The sequence below is a fragment of the Rana temporaria genome, chromosome 1 (assembly GCF_905171775.1).
Source record: "Rana temporaria chromosome 1, aRanTem1.1, whole genome shotgun sequence".
Taxonomy (NCBI): domain Eukaryota; kingdom Metazoa; phylum Chordata; class Amphibia; order Anura; family Ranidae; genus Rana; species Rana temporaria.
This window is the reverse complement of record NC_053489.1, coordinates 601,219,057-601,240,939: the sequence shown is the minus strand read 5'-3', so window position 1 is coordinate 601,240,939 and position 21,883 is coordinate 601,219,057. Positions and strand designations below refer to the sequence as shown.

The window sequence follows — 21,883 nt, the reverse complement described above, 5'->3', positions numbered from 1 at the left end:
AGCTCTCGGTCTTCACTGAGCAGAAAGACAGTGACTGCCAGTCACCACCTATGTCCATCGCCCCTCCAGAACTCACTGGAGTGAGGGCAGGAGTGGCTGGCTCAGGTTCTCAGCGGCTCATTGTGAGGCTGAGCCAGCTGGTGTTCCAGGCATTTGGGTGGATCCCGACATTAAAGTTGGGATCAATCCAGAACCTGGACTGGCTGAGTGGTGTTAGTTGACAGCGGACTTTAGAAGGAAGGAGGCCACCATTTCATGTCTCCTGAAAATGCTAGTTGCCTGACTGTTATTGTAACCATCTTGCTTAAAGTGGAACTTCAGCAACTGCAGCACTTATCCACTAGGTGAAATCTAAAGCAGGGCCTACACATACTGACAAGGTGGCCTGCAATGATAGCAGAATTAGACCAGAAAGGTTCCCTAGAATTTACCAGTCCAGCCAAACTAAACGAATGCCTAAGTAAAATACAAACAGACTATTACAACAAACAATACTCTTGATTTGGAACTACTTGTGCTCATTCAGATATCATGTGGTGACATCACAGTTCATAGCCAGCTCACCGTCAACACTGGACCTTAGTGCTGCCTACTCCACCTTTAGGTCTGCACACTGGAGTACAGAGAACTAAGCTACTGTAATTTATGTAATAATACTGTATACTGGTGTTATTTAAACATTACACTTGGGACATATTCTACTGCATTATTAATATGTATGTTTCTCAGAAATGGGAAGTGATAAAAAACTGAACCTTTCATAGAGCTCTATCACCAAGGTGTGGTTGTCCCCAAAGCAAGATGTATTCAATTTCAAATGTCTTAACATATATTCAGGAATGGTGACTCCCTCTTGGATTAGTTGAGCTAGGTTGAAAAAGCCCTAAAAAAGCATACAAAATAAATAAGTCAAACAACAGCAAAATTAATAATACTGATAATAAGAAAAAGTGGAACCACTCTACCTGGAACTACATTACACTATATTGTCAAAAGTATTGGGACACTTGCCTTTACACGCATATAAACTTTAATGGCATCCCAGTCTTAGTCCGTAGGGTTCAATATTGAGTTGGCCCACCCTTTGCAGCTAATTCATCCCAAAGGTGTTCTAAGGGGTTGAGGTCAGGACTCTGTGCAGACCAGTTAGGTTCCTCCACCCCAAACTTGCTCGTCCATGTGTTAATGAACCTTGCTTTGTGCACTGGTCCAAATCATTTGGTGGAGGGGGGACTATGGTGTGGGGTTGTTTTTTCAGGGGTTAGGCTTGACCCCTTAGTTCCAATGAAGGGAACTCTTAAGGTGTCAGCATACCAAGACATTTTAGACAATTTCATGCTTTCAACTTGGTGGGAACAGTTTTGGGATGGCCCCTTCCTGTTCCACCTTGCCTGCGCATCAGTGCACAAAACAAGGTCCATAAAGACATGGATGAGCGAATGTGGGGTCAAGGAATTTGACTGGCCTGACCCCAACCCCCTAGAACACATTTGGGATGAATTAGCGCAGAGACTGCGAGCCATGCCTTCTCGTCCAACATCAGTGTCTGACCTCACAAATGCGCTTCTGGAAGAATGGTCAAACATTCCCATAGACATACTCCTAAACTGTCCCAATACTTCCACACCAAATGGTGCTGCCAGCCCATGCCATGTACACCAATTCTGATCTTTCCTCCATATCACTCATGGACAGTAGAATAAAGAAAAGAGCTAAAGGCTATAAAGGAAGGAATGGTAAAATAAGCTATGCTCTAATTATTATGCCGCGTACACACCATCACTTTATGTGATGAAAAAAAAACGAAATTTTTTGTGAAGTTAAAAAACGACGTTTTTGAAACTTCATTTTCAAAAACGACGTTGCCTACACACCATCGTTTTTTCAAAATGCTCTAGCAAAGCGTGATTACGTTCAGCACTCTTTTCCATTGAAGCTCGCTTCATAACTTGCTTCTGAGCATGCGCGGGTTTAAAAACGTTGTTTTAAACTTTGTTTTGCCCACACACTATCATTTTAATTGACACAAAAAACTACGTTTTGAAAAACGACACAAAAAATTTGAAGCATGCTTCAATTATTTTTTGTTGTTTTTCACAATACCTAAAACTACGTTTTCCCCCACACACGGTCATTTTAATTGACGTTTTTAAAAACGTCGTTTTTTTTCATCACATAAAGTGATGGTGTGTACGCGCCATTACAGTCCCAAGTCAATCTACAGTCTCACCTTGCTTTATGGTAAGAATGCCTTCAATACAAATCTGAGAGATGTAAAGAAGGTTGTGTGTTACCTGAGCATCCCCGAGCGCTGCCGCCTGTGTGTACATCTTTGCTGACTCTTCCAGATGTCTATGGTGGTTTTCCCCACCATAATAATACATGTCACCCATCTTCAATAAAGCTGTGAAAATAGAGAGGGGTCATATGTTTTCATGATCAGATGAGAATCATTACTCTAATAACACACTCAGCACTCAGGAGTCAAGTACATCAATCATTACAATGCTTTCACTACATCCTTGTGTATAGTAACAGTCATATCCAATAAGTCTTAAGAGGCCATTACATTTTTTAGTTTAGGCTACATCTCTAGCACAATAGGGAGGGAGACCCACTAGACACAATATCACAGCTAACAATGCACCTGCTAACACTAAGGCCTCGTACACACGTCCGAGAATCTCGTCAGGAGTTTTCCCTGACAAGATTCTTGGCAAGAAACTCTTGCCGCCGGAGTGTACTGACTTTCATTTCAAAAGAACTGCGGTTCTCTTGAAAGGAAAGAACGCGGTGACATCATCGCGTATGACGAGCATGCGCTCGTCACATTCGATGCCGTCGCCGCCATCTTGCTTCACCCTACCTATGCTGTGTCAAAGTCATTTCGAGCATGCACGGGTTTCCACGGCGTCAGGTAAGTATACACGCTCTCGGGTTTCTCGTCGGGAAACAGGCCGACAAGAATCTCAACGAGAAAAAAAGAGAGCAGGTTCTCTTTTTTTCTCATCGAGATTCTGGCCAGATTTCCAGACGAGAAACCTGAATGCCTCGTACACACGAATGGGAATCTCGGCAAGAAGCAGTTTTCTTGCTGGTTTTTGCCGAGAAACCCGATCGTGTGTACGAGGCCTAAGGCCCTGATTTATTAAAGTGTTAAGTGAGATCAAATGCATTAAAGTAAATCATAAGCAAGAAAAGGTATATTTCTAAAACTGGTCATAGATGATGAATTGTTTCGTTCTGGTAATGGGCTGAATGAAAAAAAGACAAAGATTAATGCATCCACACTATCAAAGTAGATGGAGGAATTCCCCTGCTGGGACAAAGTATTCTGACAGCAGGACTCTTCACTGTCAAAATATACTGATCAGTGGCTGCATCCGATTGTTCTGTCAAACAGAAATTGCTACACATGGATCGAAATTCAGCCAGTCCCTGCAGATCTAGCCCGATTTTGATACATGCATGACCAGGTTAAAACATTGTTCTGTCTGCATGTTAAGGGTCATTCTCCAGCTGGAAGGTGAACCTCTGCCCCAGTCTCAAGTCTTTTGCAGACTACCAGGTTTTCTTCTAAGATTTCCCTGTATTTGGCTTCATCCATCCTCCTATCAACTCTGACGAGCTTCCCTGTCCCTGCTGAAGAAAAGCATCCCCACAACATGATGCTGCCACCACCATGTTTCACGGTGGGGATGGTGTGTTCAGGGTGATGTGCAGTGTTGGTTTTCCACCACAAATAAATAGCCTTTGTTTTTTTAGGCCAAAAAGTTCATTTGTGGTCTCATCTGACCAGAGCACCTTCTTCCACATGTTTGCTGTGTCCCCCACATGGCTTTCCGCAAACTGCAAATGCCATTTCTTAGAGCTTTGTTTCAACAATGTCTTTCTTCTTGCCACTCTTCCATAAAGGGCAGATTTGTGGAGTACACGACTAAAGCCCTGTACACACGGTAGGACTTTTGGCCAACCAACTTCAAAATCTGCAAGTTTTCTAATTTGTCTGACTGTGTGTACGCTCCATCGGACCAACTTTTTCGGGTTTCATCCAACAAAAAGTTGGGTCTGCAAACGGACCAACTTTTCGGCAACAAAAGTCCGATGGTGCTTTGTGTGACTGTGTGTACAGCAATCCAACCAACTTTTGGACAAAGTGCAAATACAAATGCTGAAAACCAATGTTAAAAGCAACAAACAATAGCAGAAGTTAACCAAAGGGTGGCGGTAAAGAGCAGAAAAGACCAAAAAAAACCCTGTGATGTTAGGAAACTTTTAGAAAAGTTTGCAGAAAAGTCTGACTGTGTGTATGCTATGGGTGTGGCCGGACAAATCAATTAGGACAAAAATCCAAGGGAAATTTTGTTGGATGTCCTACCGTGTGTATGAGCCTTTAGGCCCCATACACACGATAGAATCTATCCGCAGATAAATCCCAGCAAATGGGTTTCTGCGGATAGATCCTATGGTGTGTACACGCCAGCGGATCTGTTTCCGCGGAGAAATCTCCTCTGGGATGGATTCCAGCAGATCGAATATTTGTTGTGCTGCACAACATATCCATCTGCTGGAATCCATTCCAACGGATGGATCCGCTCGTCTGTACAGACTTACCGGATCCATTCGTCCAAAGGGATTCCCCGCACGCGTCGTAATGATTTGACGCATGCGTGGAATTCCTTATATGACAGCGTCGCGCCCGTTGCCGCGTCATAATCGCGGCGACGGCGCGACACGTCATCGGCAGAGGATTTCCGCGCGGATTTCAATGGGATGGTGTGTACACTCCATCCCATCGAAATCAGCGGATTTCTTTGAGAGGATTTATCCGTGGAAACGGTCCGCTGGACCGTATCTGCGGATAAATCCTCTCGTGTGTATGGGGCCTAACAGTTGTCCTGTGGACAGATTATCCGACCTGAGCTGTAGATCTCTGCAGCTCCTCCAGAGTTACCATGGGCCTCTTGGCTGCTTCTCTGATTAAAGCTCTCCTTGCCTTGCCTGTCAGTTTAGGTGGGCGGCCATGTCTTGGTAGGTTTGCAGTTGTGCTATACTCTTTCCATTTTCAGATGATGGATTGGACAGTGCTCTGTGAGATGTTCAAAGCTTAAAAATTATTTTATAACCTATCCCTGCTTTAAACTTCTCTAACTTTATCCCTGACCTGTCTGGTGTGTTCCTTGGCTTACATGATGCGGTTTGTTCACTAAGGTTCTCTAACAAACCTCTGAGGGCTTCACAAAACAGCTGTATTTATACTGAGATTAAAATTACACACAGGTGTACTCTATTTACTAATTAGGTGACTTCTGAAGGCAATTGGTTCCATTCGATTTTAGTTAGGGGTTATATCGGAGTAAAGGGGGCTGAATACAAATGCACGCCACACTTTTCACATATTTATTTGTAAAATATTTTAAAAACCATTTATCATTTTCCTTCCACTTCACAATTATTTGCCACTTTGTGTTGGTCTATCACATAAAATCCCAAAAAAATACATTCACGGTTTTGGTTGTAACATGACAAATGTGGAAAATTACAAGGCACTGCAAAATGTAAAAACAAGGTAAATCTTTTGTTGACCTCCTCTTACTTAGCCAGTCCTAAATTCAAGATGTCTAAATGTACATTGTGTTCAGGTTCACAAACCATTTCACTTCTGTCTTTAGGTAAATATCTGCATCAAAATTGCTTTGCGATATAGAGGATGAGTAGCCAGGGCACCCAATAATGATTTTGTAATAAAGTACTGTACTACATTTACTATGGTTCTATTGTATATTATCAATGTACTTTTTCATGTTCTTGGTCTCAAGATTAATGTATTTAATGATCACACGTAAAACATAGAAGACAAAGCGCATGGTTCCACCTAGTGGCTGAAAAAAGTTATAGTGCGACAGCGATACCCTAATATATAGTATATGTCCCTACCACACACTCTGTAAAGTAAATTTTAAATAATAAAAAAATGCACAATTCCAGCTCAACAACACTATGTGTTCTGTCTCAAAATTCAACAGGAAAAATAGATGTTTTGATGTTCCCTATACACACTATTATGACGCATACACACGATCAGAATTTTCAACAAGAAACGTTTGATGTGAGCTTTTGGTCGGAAATTTCGACCATGTGTAGGCCCCATCGGACATTTTCTGTCGTAATTTCCGACAGCAAAGATTTGAGAGCTGGTTCTCGAATTTTTCGGGGGGGAAAAGTTCTTGTCGGAAATTCCGATCGTCTGCATGCAATTCCGAAGCACAAAAATCCTATGCATTCTCAGAATCATTGAACTTCATTTTTCTGAGCTCGTCGTAGTGTTGTACGTCACTTTCTTTCAAGTTCTTGATGTTCGGAATTTCTGACATATGTGTGACCGTGTGTATGCAAGACAAGTTTGAGCCAACATTCCGTCAGGAAAAAAAAATCCACGGTTTTCTTGTCGGAAATTCCGATCATGTGTACGCGGCATTACATTTTCTGTGGATTTTTGTCTTCAGATTTACCAAAAACATGCAGTGCAAGGGCCTGCCTGATTGCATACAAATTGAAACGCTGATGCCGTGTACACACGGTCGGAATTTCCGCGTGTAGGCTCCATCGGACATTTGCTGTAGGAATTTTCCGACAACAAACATCCGTTCTCGTAAATTCCGATCGTGTGTGGACAAATCAGACGCACAAAATTCCACGCATGCTCTGAATCAAGTACGAGACGGAAGCGCTGGGTCTGGTAAAACTAGCGTTCGTAATTGAGATAGCACATTCGTCACGCTGTAACGGAGTGAAAAGCACGAGGCTGAAAAGCCCGAATCGTCTCTCACCAAACTTCTACTAACACGACTGGTATTGAACTTCCCTTTAATAGGGCAGTCGTACGTGTTGTACATCACCGCGTCCTTGGCGTTCGGAATTTCCGACATCATTTGTGCGACCGTGTGTACGCAAGACAAGTTTGAGCCAACATTCATCGGAAAAAAATCCACGGTTTTGTTGTCGGAATTTCCGATCGTCTGTATTAAGGTTTGACCTTATATTATATGGTTTTGGCAAATCTGAAAACAAAAATCTGCAGAAAATTGTATTGTGTGTATGGAGTCTTATAGCAGGTCCATGAAAACATCAACTGTATGGACAGCCTTTATTAAGCATTTTGCTTCCTTTGATATACTTATGAGCAACTAACTGAATAATATCATTTATTGGAAAAAAAACTAATTGCTATTAAACAGGCTCTTTGGGAGGGAATATAATTAAACTATATACAGTACTTCCTTTTTTTCCAACATCCTCTCCCAGCTCCTAGGTGAGGGTGAGGTCCTCTTCCTTTTGGCCAAGATCTCAGATAATGTTAAGTGGCTTAAATCTCATGAAAAGATGATCCTGCGCTATGCTGCAGCATCTTCCCATGACATGCTGCTCAGCATTCTCTGGGATCTCGTCGGCAGGAGGAGTACATCACCCTCTGCATTATGGAAGATTAGGAAGGAGGAGTATGTTACCTATCTGTCCCTCAACAGGTACATTAATGCCGTGTTTTAAGGAGGGGAGGGGGGCACCTTTTATAAGCGGACCTTGTCACTGAGGTGAAGCATCCGCTTAAGGAACAAAAAAATTCAAAAGACGATTAAGACTGCTTTATTAAAGTGGAGTTCACCCAAATTGTTTTTTTTAACATTAGATTGATGCTCATTTTGTCAAGGGGAATCGGGTGTTTTTTTTTAAATCGAAGCAGTACTTACCGTTTTAGAGAGCGATCTTCTCCGCCGCTTCCGGGTATGGTCTTCAGTACTGGGCGTTCCTATTTGATTGACAGGCATCCGACGGTCGCATCCATCGCGTCACGAGTAGCCGAAAGAAGCCGAACGTCGGTGCGGCTCTATATGGCACCTGCGCACCGACATCCGGCTAATTTCGGAAAATCGTGACGCGATGTATGCGACCGTCGGAAGCCTGTCAATCAAATAGGAACGCCCAGTCCCGCAGCCCATACCCGGAAGCGGCGGAGAAGACTAAAACGGTAAGTACTGCTTCGATTTAAAAAAAAAAACACGCGATTCCCCTTGACAAAATGAGCCTCAATCTAATGTTAAAAATTAACTTTTTGGGTGAACCTCCACTTTAAGTAATTTATATTCTGCAACATAGTATAATGAATACCCACCATATGTTGAGGGAGCAGGCTGGTGTACCGACAAATTATAATACCTCAATACGCAGGCATCTCTTAGAAGAAATGAAGACAGCTCCTACAAAAGTAAACATTTTATTATTTATGCAGGGAAGACTGTGTATGTGGCATGGGTGCTTTAGTAATAGTAATCTCCTATGTACTTCGAATTGAGACACTCATCTGAGTTTGTGGGGGTTAAAGTGTGGAACGGGTCACTCTACACTAAGGGCACCGTTCTCATCTCTGCGCTGTGCCTAGGTCTAGAGCAGTGGTCTCCAAACTGTGGCCCGGGGGCCAGATGCGGCCCTTTGCTTGCCCTTATCTGGCCCTTGGGACACCATTCTTCCTACTGACACCAATGATAGGATACTATTTTTCCTGTAATGGGGCACTATTCCTCTTACTAACACCAACATCCAGCCCCCCTAAATCCTGAAGGACCGTAAATTGGTCCTTTGTTTAAAAAGTTTGGAGACCCCTGGTCTAGAGCACAGGGGGTTGGATGCCTGTATGCAGCGCACTCCTGAACTATGCACTGTGTACATAGCACAACTGCAAACTCTGCACGTAGCACACCCTGGAACTCTGCACTACACTGTGTGTAGTGCACCTCAGAACTTTGCACTGTGTGTGTAACATCCCCTTCCCCTGAACTTTGTAATTAATGCATTACTGGTATTTAATGCCCTTATAAGACCCTTTCACCGTTAGTGAAATTTGACCACACCCACTATTTGATGCGGGTTGGAGGGTGTGTGTGTGTGGGGGGGAGGTTGGTTTGAGGGGGTCGTGGTTGAGTTCCTGCACCTATTTTCTGAGAAAAAAGCTCTGGGCAGGGCACAACACTGTCACATGTTACTCATTTATTTTCCTATGAGAAAAGAATAATCTGGGGATACTTACAGGAAGTTCCTCACAGAGATATGCTACATTTGTCTGAGATGATTCTATACCCGCTTCTGCTGCCAAGATGAAATGCAAAAAGGCCTCATTTCTGTAGAAAATCACACAAAAAATAATCATTGATTTGAATGTCAGATTTCCATGAACACTACAATGAGTTGGCTCAAACTTGTGTTGCATACACAAAATTTCCAAACTTCAAGAACACAGTGACGTACAACACTACAATGAGCCGAGAAAAACGAAGTTCAATGGTTCCGAGCATGCGTCAAATTGATTCCGAACATGCGTGTTTTTTTTTGCGCTTCGGAATTGCATACAGACGATCGGAATTTCCCACAAGAACTTTTCGAGACGGAAAATTTGAGAACCAGCTCTCTGACAGAAAAAGTCCAATGGAGCCTACACACAGTCGGAATTTCCGACCAAAAGCTCACATCAAACTTTTCTTGTCGGAAATTCTGACCGTGTGTACGCGGCATTAGTGTTTGCTTCTAAGCTTTAACCTCTTCCCTTCCTCATACACATTTCTACTGGCCTATCACTATGATGGTCCTCCTCACTGGCCAACAGAGATGTATTGGAGTCAGGAAATGGCAGGCAAGCTTTAGGAAATGCTGATGCATTGCTGTAGGTAAGTACAGCTACCTCAGCATCATACTTACCATATTGCGCCCCCTTTTGCCCAAATGATAAAACCTTCTAAAAGGATTGCACCCCACAATTTTGGGGATTGGAAACATCAGTTATCAAGACTTTTTTTCACATTGATTGTTTTTTATATAAATGTTGTTATGTTCATAGCTTGCAAAAGTACCAGTCATGTGTAAAGATCACCAAAGAAAAAAGCAAACCCTAATGCCGCGTACACACGGTTGTTTTTCGGTATGAAAAAAAATGTCATTTTTCAGCATGTTCAAAAAACGAAGTTTTTCCAACTTCATCATTAAAAACGACGTTGCCCACACACCATCGTTTTTTAAAAATGATGAACAAAGCGCGGTGACGTACAGCACATACGACGGCACTTTAAAGGGGAAGTTCTACTCGTCTTTGAGCTGCTTTTAGCTGATTCCTTGTTAGTAAAAGACGATTTGCGCCTTTTTGTCTGTTACAGCGTGATGAATGTGCTTACTCCATTATGAATGGTAGTTTTACCAGAACGAGCGCTCCCGTCTCATAACTCGCTTCTGGGCATGTGCAGGTTTAAAACGTCGTTTTTGCCCACACACGATCATTTTTTACAACCCGAAAAACAACATTTTGAAAAAAAAATCAGAAGCCGAAAAACAATGTGAAGCCCACACATGATCATTTTAAATGACGTTTTAAAAAATGTCATTTTTTTTCATGACGAAAAACGACCGTGTGTACGTGGCATAAAACTCGGGGGAGGGAAACAGGAAAATATACTGCTTTTGCACATCAAATATTGTATTCTATTAAAATAAAATATAAAAAAGTAATTTTTATAATGATGTTTAGTAGAAAATGCTTGAATCTGTTTGGGAAACAATCTCAATAAAAGTGTAGTTCTCTTACTTACAGTGACCCATCCAAATAGGCATTTACAGCTTTTCTGATAACGAGTCCAACATTTCCATTTTGTTCAGCCACAAACTTTGCCAAACTGTGAAAAGTAGGTTTATTGGTCATGTTATTTTTAGAATCTGTATTTTTATATTTTCAAGTATCTATTTCCTAAAAGTTGAACAAGATAATACAGCTGTAATATATGTACAGTATATAAAAATGTTTGCCACTAGATGGCCCTGACAATCTTAGGATAGCAAGGCAGGGGTCGTCTTGGAGGTGTGTTTAGGGTCATTATGTTGAAAAAATGCCCTGTGGCCCAGTCTCAGAAGGGAGGGGATCATGCTCTGCTTCAGTATGTCACAGTACATGTTGGCATTCATGGTTCCCTCAATGAACAGTAGCTCCCCAGTGCTGGCAGCACTCATGCAGCCCCAGACCATGACATTCCCACCACCATGCTTGACTGTAGGCAAGACACACTTGTCTTTGTTCTCCTCACCTGGTTGCTGCCACACACGCTTGACACCATCTGAACCAAATAAGTTTATCTTGGTCTCATCAGACCACAGGACATGGTTTCACTAATCCATGTCCTTAGTCTGCTTGTCTTCAGCAAACTGTTTGTGCATCATCTTTAGAAAAGGCCTCCTTCTGGGACGACACCCATGCAGACCAATTTGATGCAGTGTGTGGCGTATGGTCTGAGCACTGACAGGCTAACCACCCACCCCTTCAACCTCTGAAGCAATGCTGGCAGCACTCATACGTCTATTTCCCAAAGACAACCTCTGGATATGACGCTGAGCACGTGCACTCAACTTCTTTGGTTGACCATGGCGAGGCCTGTTCTGAGTGGAACCTGTCCTGATAAACCGCTGTATGGTCTTGGCCACCGTGCTGCAGCTCAGTTTCAGGGTCTTGGTAATCTTCTTATAGCCTAGGCCAGTGATGGCGAACCTTGACACCCCAGATGTTTTGGAACTATATTTCCCATGATGCTCACCTACACATCAGAGTGCAAAAGCATTATGGGAAATGTAGTTCCAAAACATCTGGGGTGCCAAGGTTCACCATTACTGGCCTAGGCCATCTTTATGTAGAGCAACAATTCTTTTTTTTTAAATCCTCAGAGAGTTCCTTACCGTGAGGTGCCATGTTGAACTTTCAGTGACCAGTATGAGAGAGTGAAGCCCCGTACACACGACCAGTTTCCTCGGCAGAATTCAGCTTCCGACCGAGTTTCTGGCTAAATTCTGCCAAGAAACCCGGCCGTGTGTACAATTTCGCCGAGGAAGCCGACGAGGAGCTCGACGAGGAAATAGAGAACATGTTCTCTATTTCCTCGTTGTTCTATGGGAGCTCTCGGCCCGCCGAGCTCCTTGGCGGCTTCAGGGCTTAACTGGCCGAGGAACTCGATGTGTTTGGCACGTCGAGTTCCTCGGCCGTGTGTACGGGGCCTGAGAGTGATAACACCACATTTAACGCACCTGCTCCCCATTCACATCTGAGACCTTGTAACACTAACTAATCACATGACACAGGGAGGGAAAATGGCTAATTGGGCCCAATTTGGACATTTTCACTTAGGGGTGTACTCACTTTTGTTGCCAGTGGTTTAGACATTAATGGCTGTGTGTTGAGTTATTTTGAGGGGACAGCAAATGTACACTGTTATACAAGCTGTACACTCACTACTTAGATTATAGCAAAGTTTAATTTATTCAGTGTAGTCACATGAAAAGATATATTAAAATATTTACATAAATGTAAGGGGTGTACTCACTTTTGTGAGAAACTGTGTATATATATATATATATATATATATATATATATATATATATATATATATATATATATATACATACACACACACACACACACATACATACATACACACACACACACTCCCTGGCCATTTTTTTTTTAGGTACACCTTGCTAGTATGGGGTTGGACCCCCTTTCTCCTTCAGAACTGCCCTAATTCTTCATGACAACAAGGTGTTGGAAATATTGCTCAGAGATTTTGGTCCATATTGACATGATAGCATCACACGGGAACAAAACAGAAAGCTCCACCTAAGTGCAATAGGTGGCATGCTAACGTCACCGCGCATTTTCTCTACCCGGATACGGGCTGTGTGTTTCCAAGCTGGCCAGCTTTTATATGCTCTGCATATTTGAACAATTGTAAGTGTTACTTCACTTATTTTTATTGAATAAATTAAGGTTTTACACTATGTGAGCCTCTTTTATTTCTACATACCCTCGGATGGCATATCGGGAGTCACTTTCCTATACCAAGGATACGGGTTACCAGGCTATCATAATCTGGGTTCCTTATTGAATATCATCGATCCATGTCTCTTACCAGGCTGTTTTTGATCTCTTATAATTTGGGGATCATCTCCATTCGGTAAGAGGCTTTATTTGACTGTGGTGGAGTTTCCTTCCTTTCAAGCACTTTCTTGTGTGGATTCGCTGTATACACTTGGGAGATTGTCTATGCAGTATTTGTCTTTCTGACGGACTTATCTTCCATGATCACCATTTGAACATTTCATGTGTTTTTATCACTCAATTATTTATGGTTTACATTCATTTAGCGCGATCTCCTCTCTTTTTGCATACTGTTTGTGTGGTATAACACTTTTTTGATCGCAGCTTCCTTTCACATATAAATAAGCGCAATATTTTTTTCTTTACTAAGTGCAATATGTTAGTCACAATTTATTGACTTTAAAAGGAAATGCACTTACAAACATGTATAAAAAAACAGGCTCATCCGTGTGCTGTAGTCGCGGTGCGGTCCGGTCTCAGGTGCTTCCAGGCTCACGGGTAGGCAGGAGAGTGTGGAAATTCATCCTGTTGTAGTCAGGAAGCCAGCCAGAACCAGCGTGGAACGCAAGCAATGACGTCACAGGAAGCGGAACCAGAGAGAGCACCGGGGGAAGGACAGTATGAGGCAAAGCCATTTTTTATACATGTTTGTAAGTGCATTTCCTTTTAAAGTGAATAAATTGTGACTAACATATTGCACTTAGGTAGCGCTTCCTGTTTTGTTCCCCTGTCTTCCCCCTACAGAGCCGGCTTTCTCTGAGGACAGCTGCCGCCTACCATCCTTCTATTCCTCTCCTCCCCTCCTTTAAAGGACTGGTTATTACCACATATTAGAATATGGACTAAAGAACTGTGACTGTTTTTTAGATCTATCCTCTGTCCATATTCATTTACATTTTTTATGCACTAGTCTTTTGCGCTGACAGTTTACCTTATTGTTTTTATGATAGCCTCACACAGTTGCTGCAGATTTGTCAGCTGCACATCCATGATGCGAATTTCCATTCTACAACATACCAAAGGTGCTCTATTGAATTGAGATCTGGGGACTGTGGAGGCCATTGGCGTACAGTGACCTCATTGTCATGTTCAAGAAACCAGTGGTGAGATGATTGGATCTTTGTGACATTGTGCATTATCCTGCTGGAAGGAGCCCTCAGAAGATGGGCACACTGTAGCCATAAAGGGATGGACATGGTCAGCAACAATACTAAGGTAGGTCATGGTGTTTAAATGATGCTCAATTGGTACTAATGGGCCCAAAGTGTGGAAATAAAATATCCCCCCACCATCAGCCTGAAGCATTGATACAAGGCAAGATGGATCCATGCATTCATGTTGCTTAGGCCAAATTCTGACCCTACCATACTGAAATCGAGACTTGTCAGACCAAGCAACATTTTCAAATCTTCTATTCATTCAATGTTCAACTTCTGCTTCATCACAGTAGCCTAGCATTCTCTCCAATAAATCATATCATATGAATATCAGTAACTCTTTTTAGATATATAAAAAACATAATGGTTTGTTTGGAACACATTTCAAGATATTTAGGGGTACCGGAAATACATGTCAAAAGGTACTGGAGCCACACCAGGTAGTGCATGGTCACCGTGGGCTTTTAAAAAAGGGGTACATACTTTAATGGAGTTAACAAACACTCCTATGATATACTAACAATATCTTATGTTTTACTTACAATACAGCTGTCTTTGGATTTCTCTGTATGTTCCTTAAACTCCCCATGATTAAATATTGTGCTATGGTAATAGAGGCTTCAATATGGCCACCATCTGAAGCTTTAGACATGTATTCAAAAGCACGTGTCTGTGAGCAAGAAAAATTGGTTTTAGTAAAGTCTACAAAAAAATGACATTGTACAAGTTAAAATATATAAAAAATCCGCTGAAATTCATGGTTTATCATTTTGAGAAATGTATAGTTCAATAAGTGTTAACGCTTTAATAGATGTTTATTACAAATAGTACTATGCAGTCTGTTCTGATAATTCTAAGATTTATCAACTAATTTCAGTCATCCACATAAAGCTGAATAACAGATCATGAATACTATTAGCTGGATTCAGGTAGATGTGTGCATTATTACGGCGGCGTAGCGTATCGTATTTACGCTACGCCGCCGTAAGTCAGAGAGGCAAGTGCTGTATTCACAAAGCACTTGCCTCCTAAGTTACGGCGGTGTAGCGTAAATGGGGCCGGCGTAAGCGCGCCTAATTCGAATGAGGATGAGGGGCGTGTTTTATGTAAATAGTGGTGACCCGACGTGATTGATGTTTTTTACGAACGGCGCATGCGCCGTCCGTGTACATATCCCAGTGTGCATTGCTCCAAAGTACGCCGCAAGGACGTATTGGTTTCGACGTGAACGTAAATTACGTCCAGCCCCATTCACGGACGACTTACGCAAACAACGTAAAATTTTCAAGTTTCGACGCGGGAACGACGGCCATACTTAACATTGGCTAGGCCACCTAGGTGGCAGCTTTATCTTTACGCCGGTGTACCTCTTACGGAAACGGCGTATCTTTACTGCGACGGGCGCGCGTACGTTCGTGAATCGGCGTATCTAGTCATTTACATATTCTATGCCGAACTCAACGGAAGCGCCGCCTAGTGGCCAGCGGAAAAATTGCACCCTAAGATACGACGGCGTAGGAGACTTACGCCACTCGTATCTTAGCCTAATTTAAGCGTATCTGGTTTCCAGAATACGCTTAAATTAACGCCGGCGTAACCCTACCTGAATCCAGCTAAATGATTTTAAATATTCTTGTACAAATGATTGTTCAACACAGCAAATAAAGATAAACGGATTCACCATTTTTTACTTTTTTGGATAAAAAGATTTATTATTGATGAAACCAACTGAATTCTGCAATCCTAGTCTTTCATTAATACAGTTGTTATAGTGAACAGAAGTATTGTTATATGTATGGACAGCATAAGCCTGTGAGAACATTTTAGGTGCAAAAAACAGTCATTTGCCCGTCTTTTTTAAATTGCAAAAAAAAGTTTGTCAAGACAAAAAAAACTAAAAAAAAACTTGTGTACTAATTAAGCAAAAATTGGCAATGTTTACTGATGTTTTATTAAATAATTGTTACGTCTGCTGCAATTTTGGATAAAATTTCACTGAAGAAAAAAAAATCAACACACTAATTATATATAACTTTAGATGACAATAAAGTGACTGGCAGCTGGTTTGTCCCACAACCCACACAAATAACAATCATGGATCAAATGCAAGGGATATACAGGTGAAACTCGAAAGATTAGAATATCTTGCAAAAGTTCATTTATTTCATTAATACTACTTAAAAGGTGAAACTAATATATGAGAGAGACTCATTACATGCAAAGCAAGATAGTTCAAGCCGTGATTTGTTATAATTGTGATGATTATGGCTTACAGCTCATGAAAACCCCAAATCCACAATCTCAGAGAATTAGAATATTACATGCAATCAATAAAACAAGGATTGTACATAGAACAATATCGGACCTCTGAAAAGTAGAAGCATGTATATGTGCTCAGTACTTGGTTTGGGCCCCTTTTGCAGCAATTACTGCCTCAGTGCGGCGTGGCATGGAAGATATCAGCCTGTGGCACTGCTGAGGTGTTATGGAAGACCAGGATGCTTCAATAGCGGCCTTCAGCTCTTCTGCATTGTTCGGTCTCATGTCTCTTATCTTTCTCTTGGCAATGCCCCATAGATTCTCTATGGGTTTCAGGTCAGGCGAGTTTGCTGGCCAATCAAGCACAGTAATCCCACGGTCATTGAACCAGGTTTTGGTGGTTTTGGTGGTTTTGGCAGTGTGGCCAAGTCCTGCTGGAAAATGAAGTCTGCATCCCCATAGAGCTCGTCTGCGGAAGGAAGCATGAAGTGCTCCAACATTTCCTGGTAGACGGCTGCGGTGACCCTGGACTTAATGAAGCACAGTGGACCAACACCAGCAGATGACATGGCTCCCCAAATCAACACAGACTGTGGAAACTTCACACTGGACTCCAAGCATCTTGCAGTGTGCGCCTCTCCATTCTTCCTCCATACTCCGGCTCCTTGGTTTCCAAATGAGATGCAACATTTGCTCTCATCAGAAAAGAGGACTTTGGACCACTGAGCAACAGAACAGGTGTGTTTTTCTTTAGCCCAGGTAAGATCCCTTCTTGATGAGTGTCCTCAGCGCCCCCTTTACATCATCCCCCTCTACTCTTTCCACAGTAGTGTTCTCACACTTCCTTAACATCAACCCCCATTAACAGTACTGTCCTCTTCCCCTATTTACATCATAACCCCACATTACTGTCCTCAGTCCCCCCACCCCCCACATATTACAGTCCTCAGTCCCCCCACACACCAGTGCTCAGCTCCCCCTCTTTGATGTTTTCAGCCCCTCCCCCCACATCACTGCAATCCTGAGGCTCGGAATCCTCCCCCCACATTCAGATGTTAGCTCTTAACTTCACCCCCTCACTGTCCTACCTTACACAGACAGATCGGAGGGAGACACAGCATATCTGGATAGGGACAGGAGAGGAGTGGCAGGGAGGGAGGTGGGACAGTTCTGGATGGAGGGCCGAGGTAACAAACAGGTGATTGGCTGCTAGGATGAAGGACAGTCCTAGCAGCCAATCGCCTGTTTGATAACCTCGGCCAGCTCCGCCCTCCACCCAGAATTGTTCCGACTCCCGCTGTCGGCTCTGTGAGGATTACAGAGTGACGGCAGGAGGAAGAAAAGGCTCCTACATCGCGATACCGCGGCGGTCCGAATGGTAGAGTGCCACGGGCCGCATTTGGCCCACGGTCCGCCATTTAGTGATGCCCGATCTAGACCAACCTTTACAACACAGGGGAACCCTTGATATGTTTTATCCTTCTTTTTGTATATGCCTTTATTATATGGATTTGTACCACCATTTATCTTCTCTAATAAAAGTTTGTAAACAAAAAAAAAGAAATAACTTTCAGGACTCAGGGAACCACCTGCTAAAAATGACTAGATCTACAACTCATGATACATTAGTATGATAGTCAATGGGGAGAATGCACCTTATACTTGTAGTCATTGGAGAGAATTACTCCCTTACAGATAGCTAAAAATATTAATGGTGTCAGTGGGAACTTATCGGAGAGGCCCCTGGAGGAACCATAGGATCCTATGGAATCCATGGAACCCTGGTTGAGAAACCCTGATCTAGAGCACTCTACCTTCTAGTATCTGCATGTACAGTATAAGGCTAAAAGCAGTATTGAAAATATGTGGGCAAAACTTTTACTCTATTTAAATGCCCAAATATAGTCTGGATTTGTCAAACTTAAAGAAATACATCGAAAAACCTGGTATGTGTACAAGGGCCTTAATGATCCCTTACATTCAAGTACAGTATCTGATTCATTTGCCACATCATGACAATGCTCTCTGCATATAAAATCCTGTCCTGGCAGCATATTGACTTAGGTATTGGCACTCCTGCCTGCAGCACTGGGGTCCTTGGTTTGAATCCTAACAAGGACACTACTTTCATGGACTTTGCACGTTCTCCCTGTGCTAGTTTCCTCTGGGTACTCCTGTCTAAATTGCACATAGTATGAGGTAGGGACCTTAGATTCTAAGCTCCTTGGAGGAAAAAAACAATGTAAATGTACAGTATGTAAAGCGCGCAGCACCACTTACTTCATTGGCTCCAGATTCTGGAGAGATGCCATGCAGATGCATAACTCCAAGATTAAATGCTGCATCTGCATTCCCCCTATCGTAAGCTTCGCTCCAGTACTTCACAGCCTTCATGTTGTCTTTCTTGAAATTATGGTAATACCAGCCCAAGCCAGTCAGAGCTTCCACTTGTCCCTGTGGGCAAAGGCAGATAGGCAAGATATTCAATCCATGTTCAACACATATTATAATGTTCCACAATTCCTAAGGTGACTGAATGTATGGGCTAATAATGTATAAAATATTTTTTCGTGTGAAAACAGTTAAAGTACAATTTTTTTAAAAACATGGAGCCATCCATATGGTGCAAAAGAGTATTATCAATGCCAACTTCACCCATAACTGATATTTTCAGTTTTGTATAACTGGCATATCCCCACCAGCATTTGCATTTCATCCAACTACCACTTCCATTACAAAGTTAAATAATAGAGACAGGGGGGCAGATTCAGATAGAGATACGACGGCGTATCTCCTGACACGCCGTCGTATCATTGAGATCCGACGGTCGTATCTATGCAGCTCATTCATAGAATCAGGTTCCGCATAGATCTCCCTAAGATCCGACAGGTGTAAGTGACTTACACTGTTGGATCTTAGGCTGCATTCTCCCGCTGGCCGCTAGGTGGCGTTCCGTCTTATACACACGACGAATATGCAAATGAGGATTTCCGCCGATTCAGAAACGAACGCCTGCCCGTCGCTTTTTTTTTACGTCGTTTGCGTTCGGCTTTTTCCGGCGGATAGTTACCCCTGCTATATGCGGCGTATCCTATGTTAAGTATGGCCGTCGTTCCCGTGCCGAGTTTTGAATTTTTTACGTTGTTTGCGTAAGTCGGTCGCGAATACGGATGGACGTAATTTACGTTCCCGTCGAAACCAATGACGTCCTAGCGACGTCATTTGGAGCAATGCACGCTGGGAAATTTTGCCGGCGGCGCATGCGCAGTACGATCGGCGCGGGGACACGCCTGATTTAAATAGTAAACTCCCCCTAGCCGCGGAATTTGAATTCCGCTGGGGGATTTACGATCCGCCGGCGCAACTTTCGAGGCAAGTGCTTTCTGAATACAGCACTTGCCTCAAAAACTTGCGCTGGCGGATCGTAAATAAGATAGATTACGCGGATCTAAAGATCCGCTGATCTATCTGAATCTGCCCCAGGATCCCTTGGTAGATTCTTTATGATAATAAACAAAGATTCTCCAAAATGATATCTTCCATAAGGTATTTTGAGAGGATCCTAACACAAACTATTATAGGCACCCACTGGAAGGTCCAAAAAACTAAAAGAAACTGAGAAGTGATTCAACCCACCAAATACCATCTAAAAGGACCGCTACACTTCTGGTTTCAAAACCAGTTATTGTGGTAGCTAACCAAATGTAAAACACGCCTGCTCTCCATAGATCATGGGGGCAGCATACCTTGTTTTCTACTTACAGAAAAAAATAAAAATCACCTTAGAAGCAGATTTCTTCATTAACTCCAAAGCCAGTTTTGTGTTTTTTGGCACAACATCACCCTAAAGACATAAGCAAAAGCAATCTTTAATGAAAGCATTATATTAAGGGTATTCATTATACATTTGTGCATACACGTAAAGAGCCACCATGACTCACAGTGCAGTATGAGGACTGGTGCTTTGGGGATCATCATTTTTTGGGAAAAATTCTTAAAGGCATTCCCCTAATGCAGTGTTTCTCAATTTCAGTCTTCAGGCCCCCCCAACAGGTCAGGTTTTCAGGATTTCCATTATTTAGCACAGGTGATTTGATCAGTTTCACTGCCTTAGTAATCACCACAGCCTTTTCATCTGAGGGAAATCCTGAAAACCTGACCTGTTGGGGGGGCCTGAGGACTGGAATTGAGAAACACTGCCCTAATGCATGCAGGCTGCTTTGCAAACAGTAAAGCCCCATACAAACTATCAGTTTTCCTGTCAGTTTTCTCTTCAGGTTTACCAAAACCATGTAGTGCAAGGGCCTGCCTGATTGCATACAAATTGAAACTCTTGAGGTTTGACCTTATATTAGATGGTTTTGGTAAACCTGAAGAGAAAACTGTCAGGAAAACTGATAGTGTGTATGGGGCTTAAGGGGCTGCACACTCGCATTTCCTTGGTATGTGGATACCAACCTGCCTGGTGGGCTGGATAGCGCTGGGAGGAGACGTCATATATATATATATATATATATATATATATACTGTGGTTTGAAAGTGTTTTGCAAGACAAGCTAAATTTAAAAAAGAAATTTGCCTTGATATACAAGCGATGTCTTGATATAAGAGTAGCATCATGTCACAACTGAGTATAAAAGAGAAGAGAGGCGCCTCTAAGTGTAGCAATATGGTTACAATTAAAGGGGTTGTAAAGGTACAATATTATTTTCCTAAATAGCTTCCTTTACCTTAGTGCAGTCCTCCTTCACTTACCTCATCCTTCGATTTTGCTTTTAAATGTCCTTATTTCTTCTGAGAATTCCTCACTTCCTGTTCTTCTGTCTGTAACTCCACACAGTGATGCAAGGCTTTCTCCCTGGTGTGGAGTGTCGTGCTCGCCCCCTCCCTTGGACTACAGGAGAGTCGGGATGCCCACTAATACACAGCTCCTTTCTCTATCTGCAACGTAGAGAGGGTCCTGACTCTCCTGTAGTCCAAGGGAGGGGATCGAGCATGACACTCCACACCAGGGAGAAAGCCTTGCATTACTGTGTGGAGTTACAGACAGAAGAACAGGAAGTGAGGATTTCTCAGAAGAAATAAGGACAACCCCTTTAATAAAGGTACAACATTTAGCAACTCACATGTTTGATGATTAAAACAGGCACATCTAAGTATGCAGGCATCCGGGGAAAACTGTCCACCTAGACCATTCTCCTCACTGCCATTGAGCGTTCAAGCCTCGCTTTTAAATCGCTCTACTGCAGGGTAGTCTTCCCGATCATGATTGCAGACTGATAGCGGTGAGAGCCAGCGGTGAGGATGGCGGTCTATGTGAACAGCTTTACCCTGGATCCCTGCATACTCAGATATGCCTCTTTTTAATCATCAACCATGTGAGTTCCTAAATGTACCTTCATTAACCACCTAAGACCAGGACCAAAATGCAGCTAAAGGACCTTGACCCTTTTTGCGATTCGGCACTGCGTCGCTTTAACTGACAATTGCGCAGTTGTGCGACGTGGCTCCC

The 21,883-nt window shown here is 42.6% G+C and overlaps 1 protein-coding gene across 1 annotated transcript in view; it reads right to left on the bottom strand.

The window, feature by feature from the left end:
* Positions 1-21,883, bottom strand: part of SEL1L3 (SEL1L family member 3) — a gene marked incomplete at its 5' end in the record, with an annotated part of 86,876 nt that overhangs the window by 11,873 nt on the left and 53,120 nt on the right. Inside the window, 8 exon segments of the mRNA XM_040335164.1 lie at positions 756-883; positions 2,295-2,404; positions 8,171-8,255; positions 9,083-9,173; positions 10,629-10,712; positions 14,655-14,782; positions 18,652-18,825; positions 20,153-20,215. Coding sequence (XP_040191098.1) covers positions 756-883; positions 2,295-2,404; positions 8,171-8,255; positions 9,083-9,173; positions 10,629-10,712; positions 14,655-14,782; positions 18,652-18,825; positions 20,153-20,215 — 863 coding nt within the window.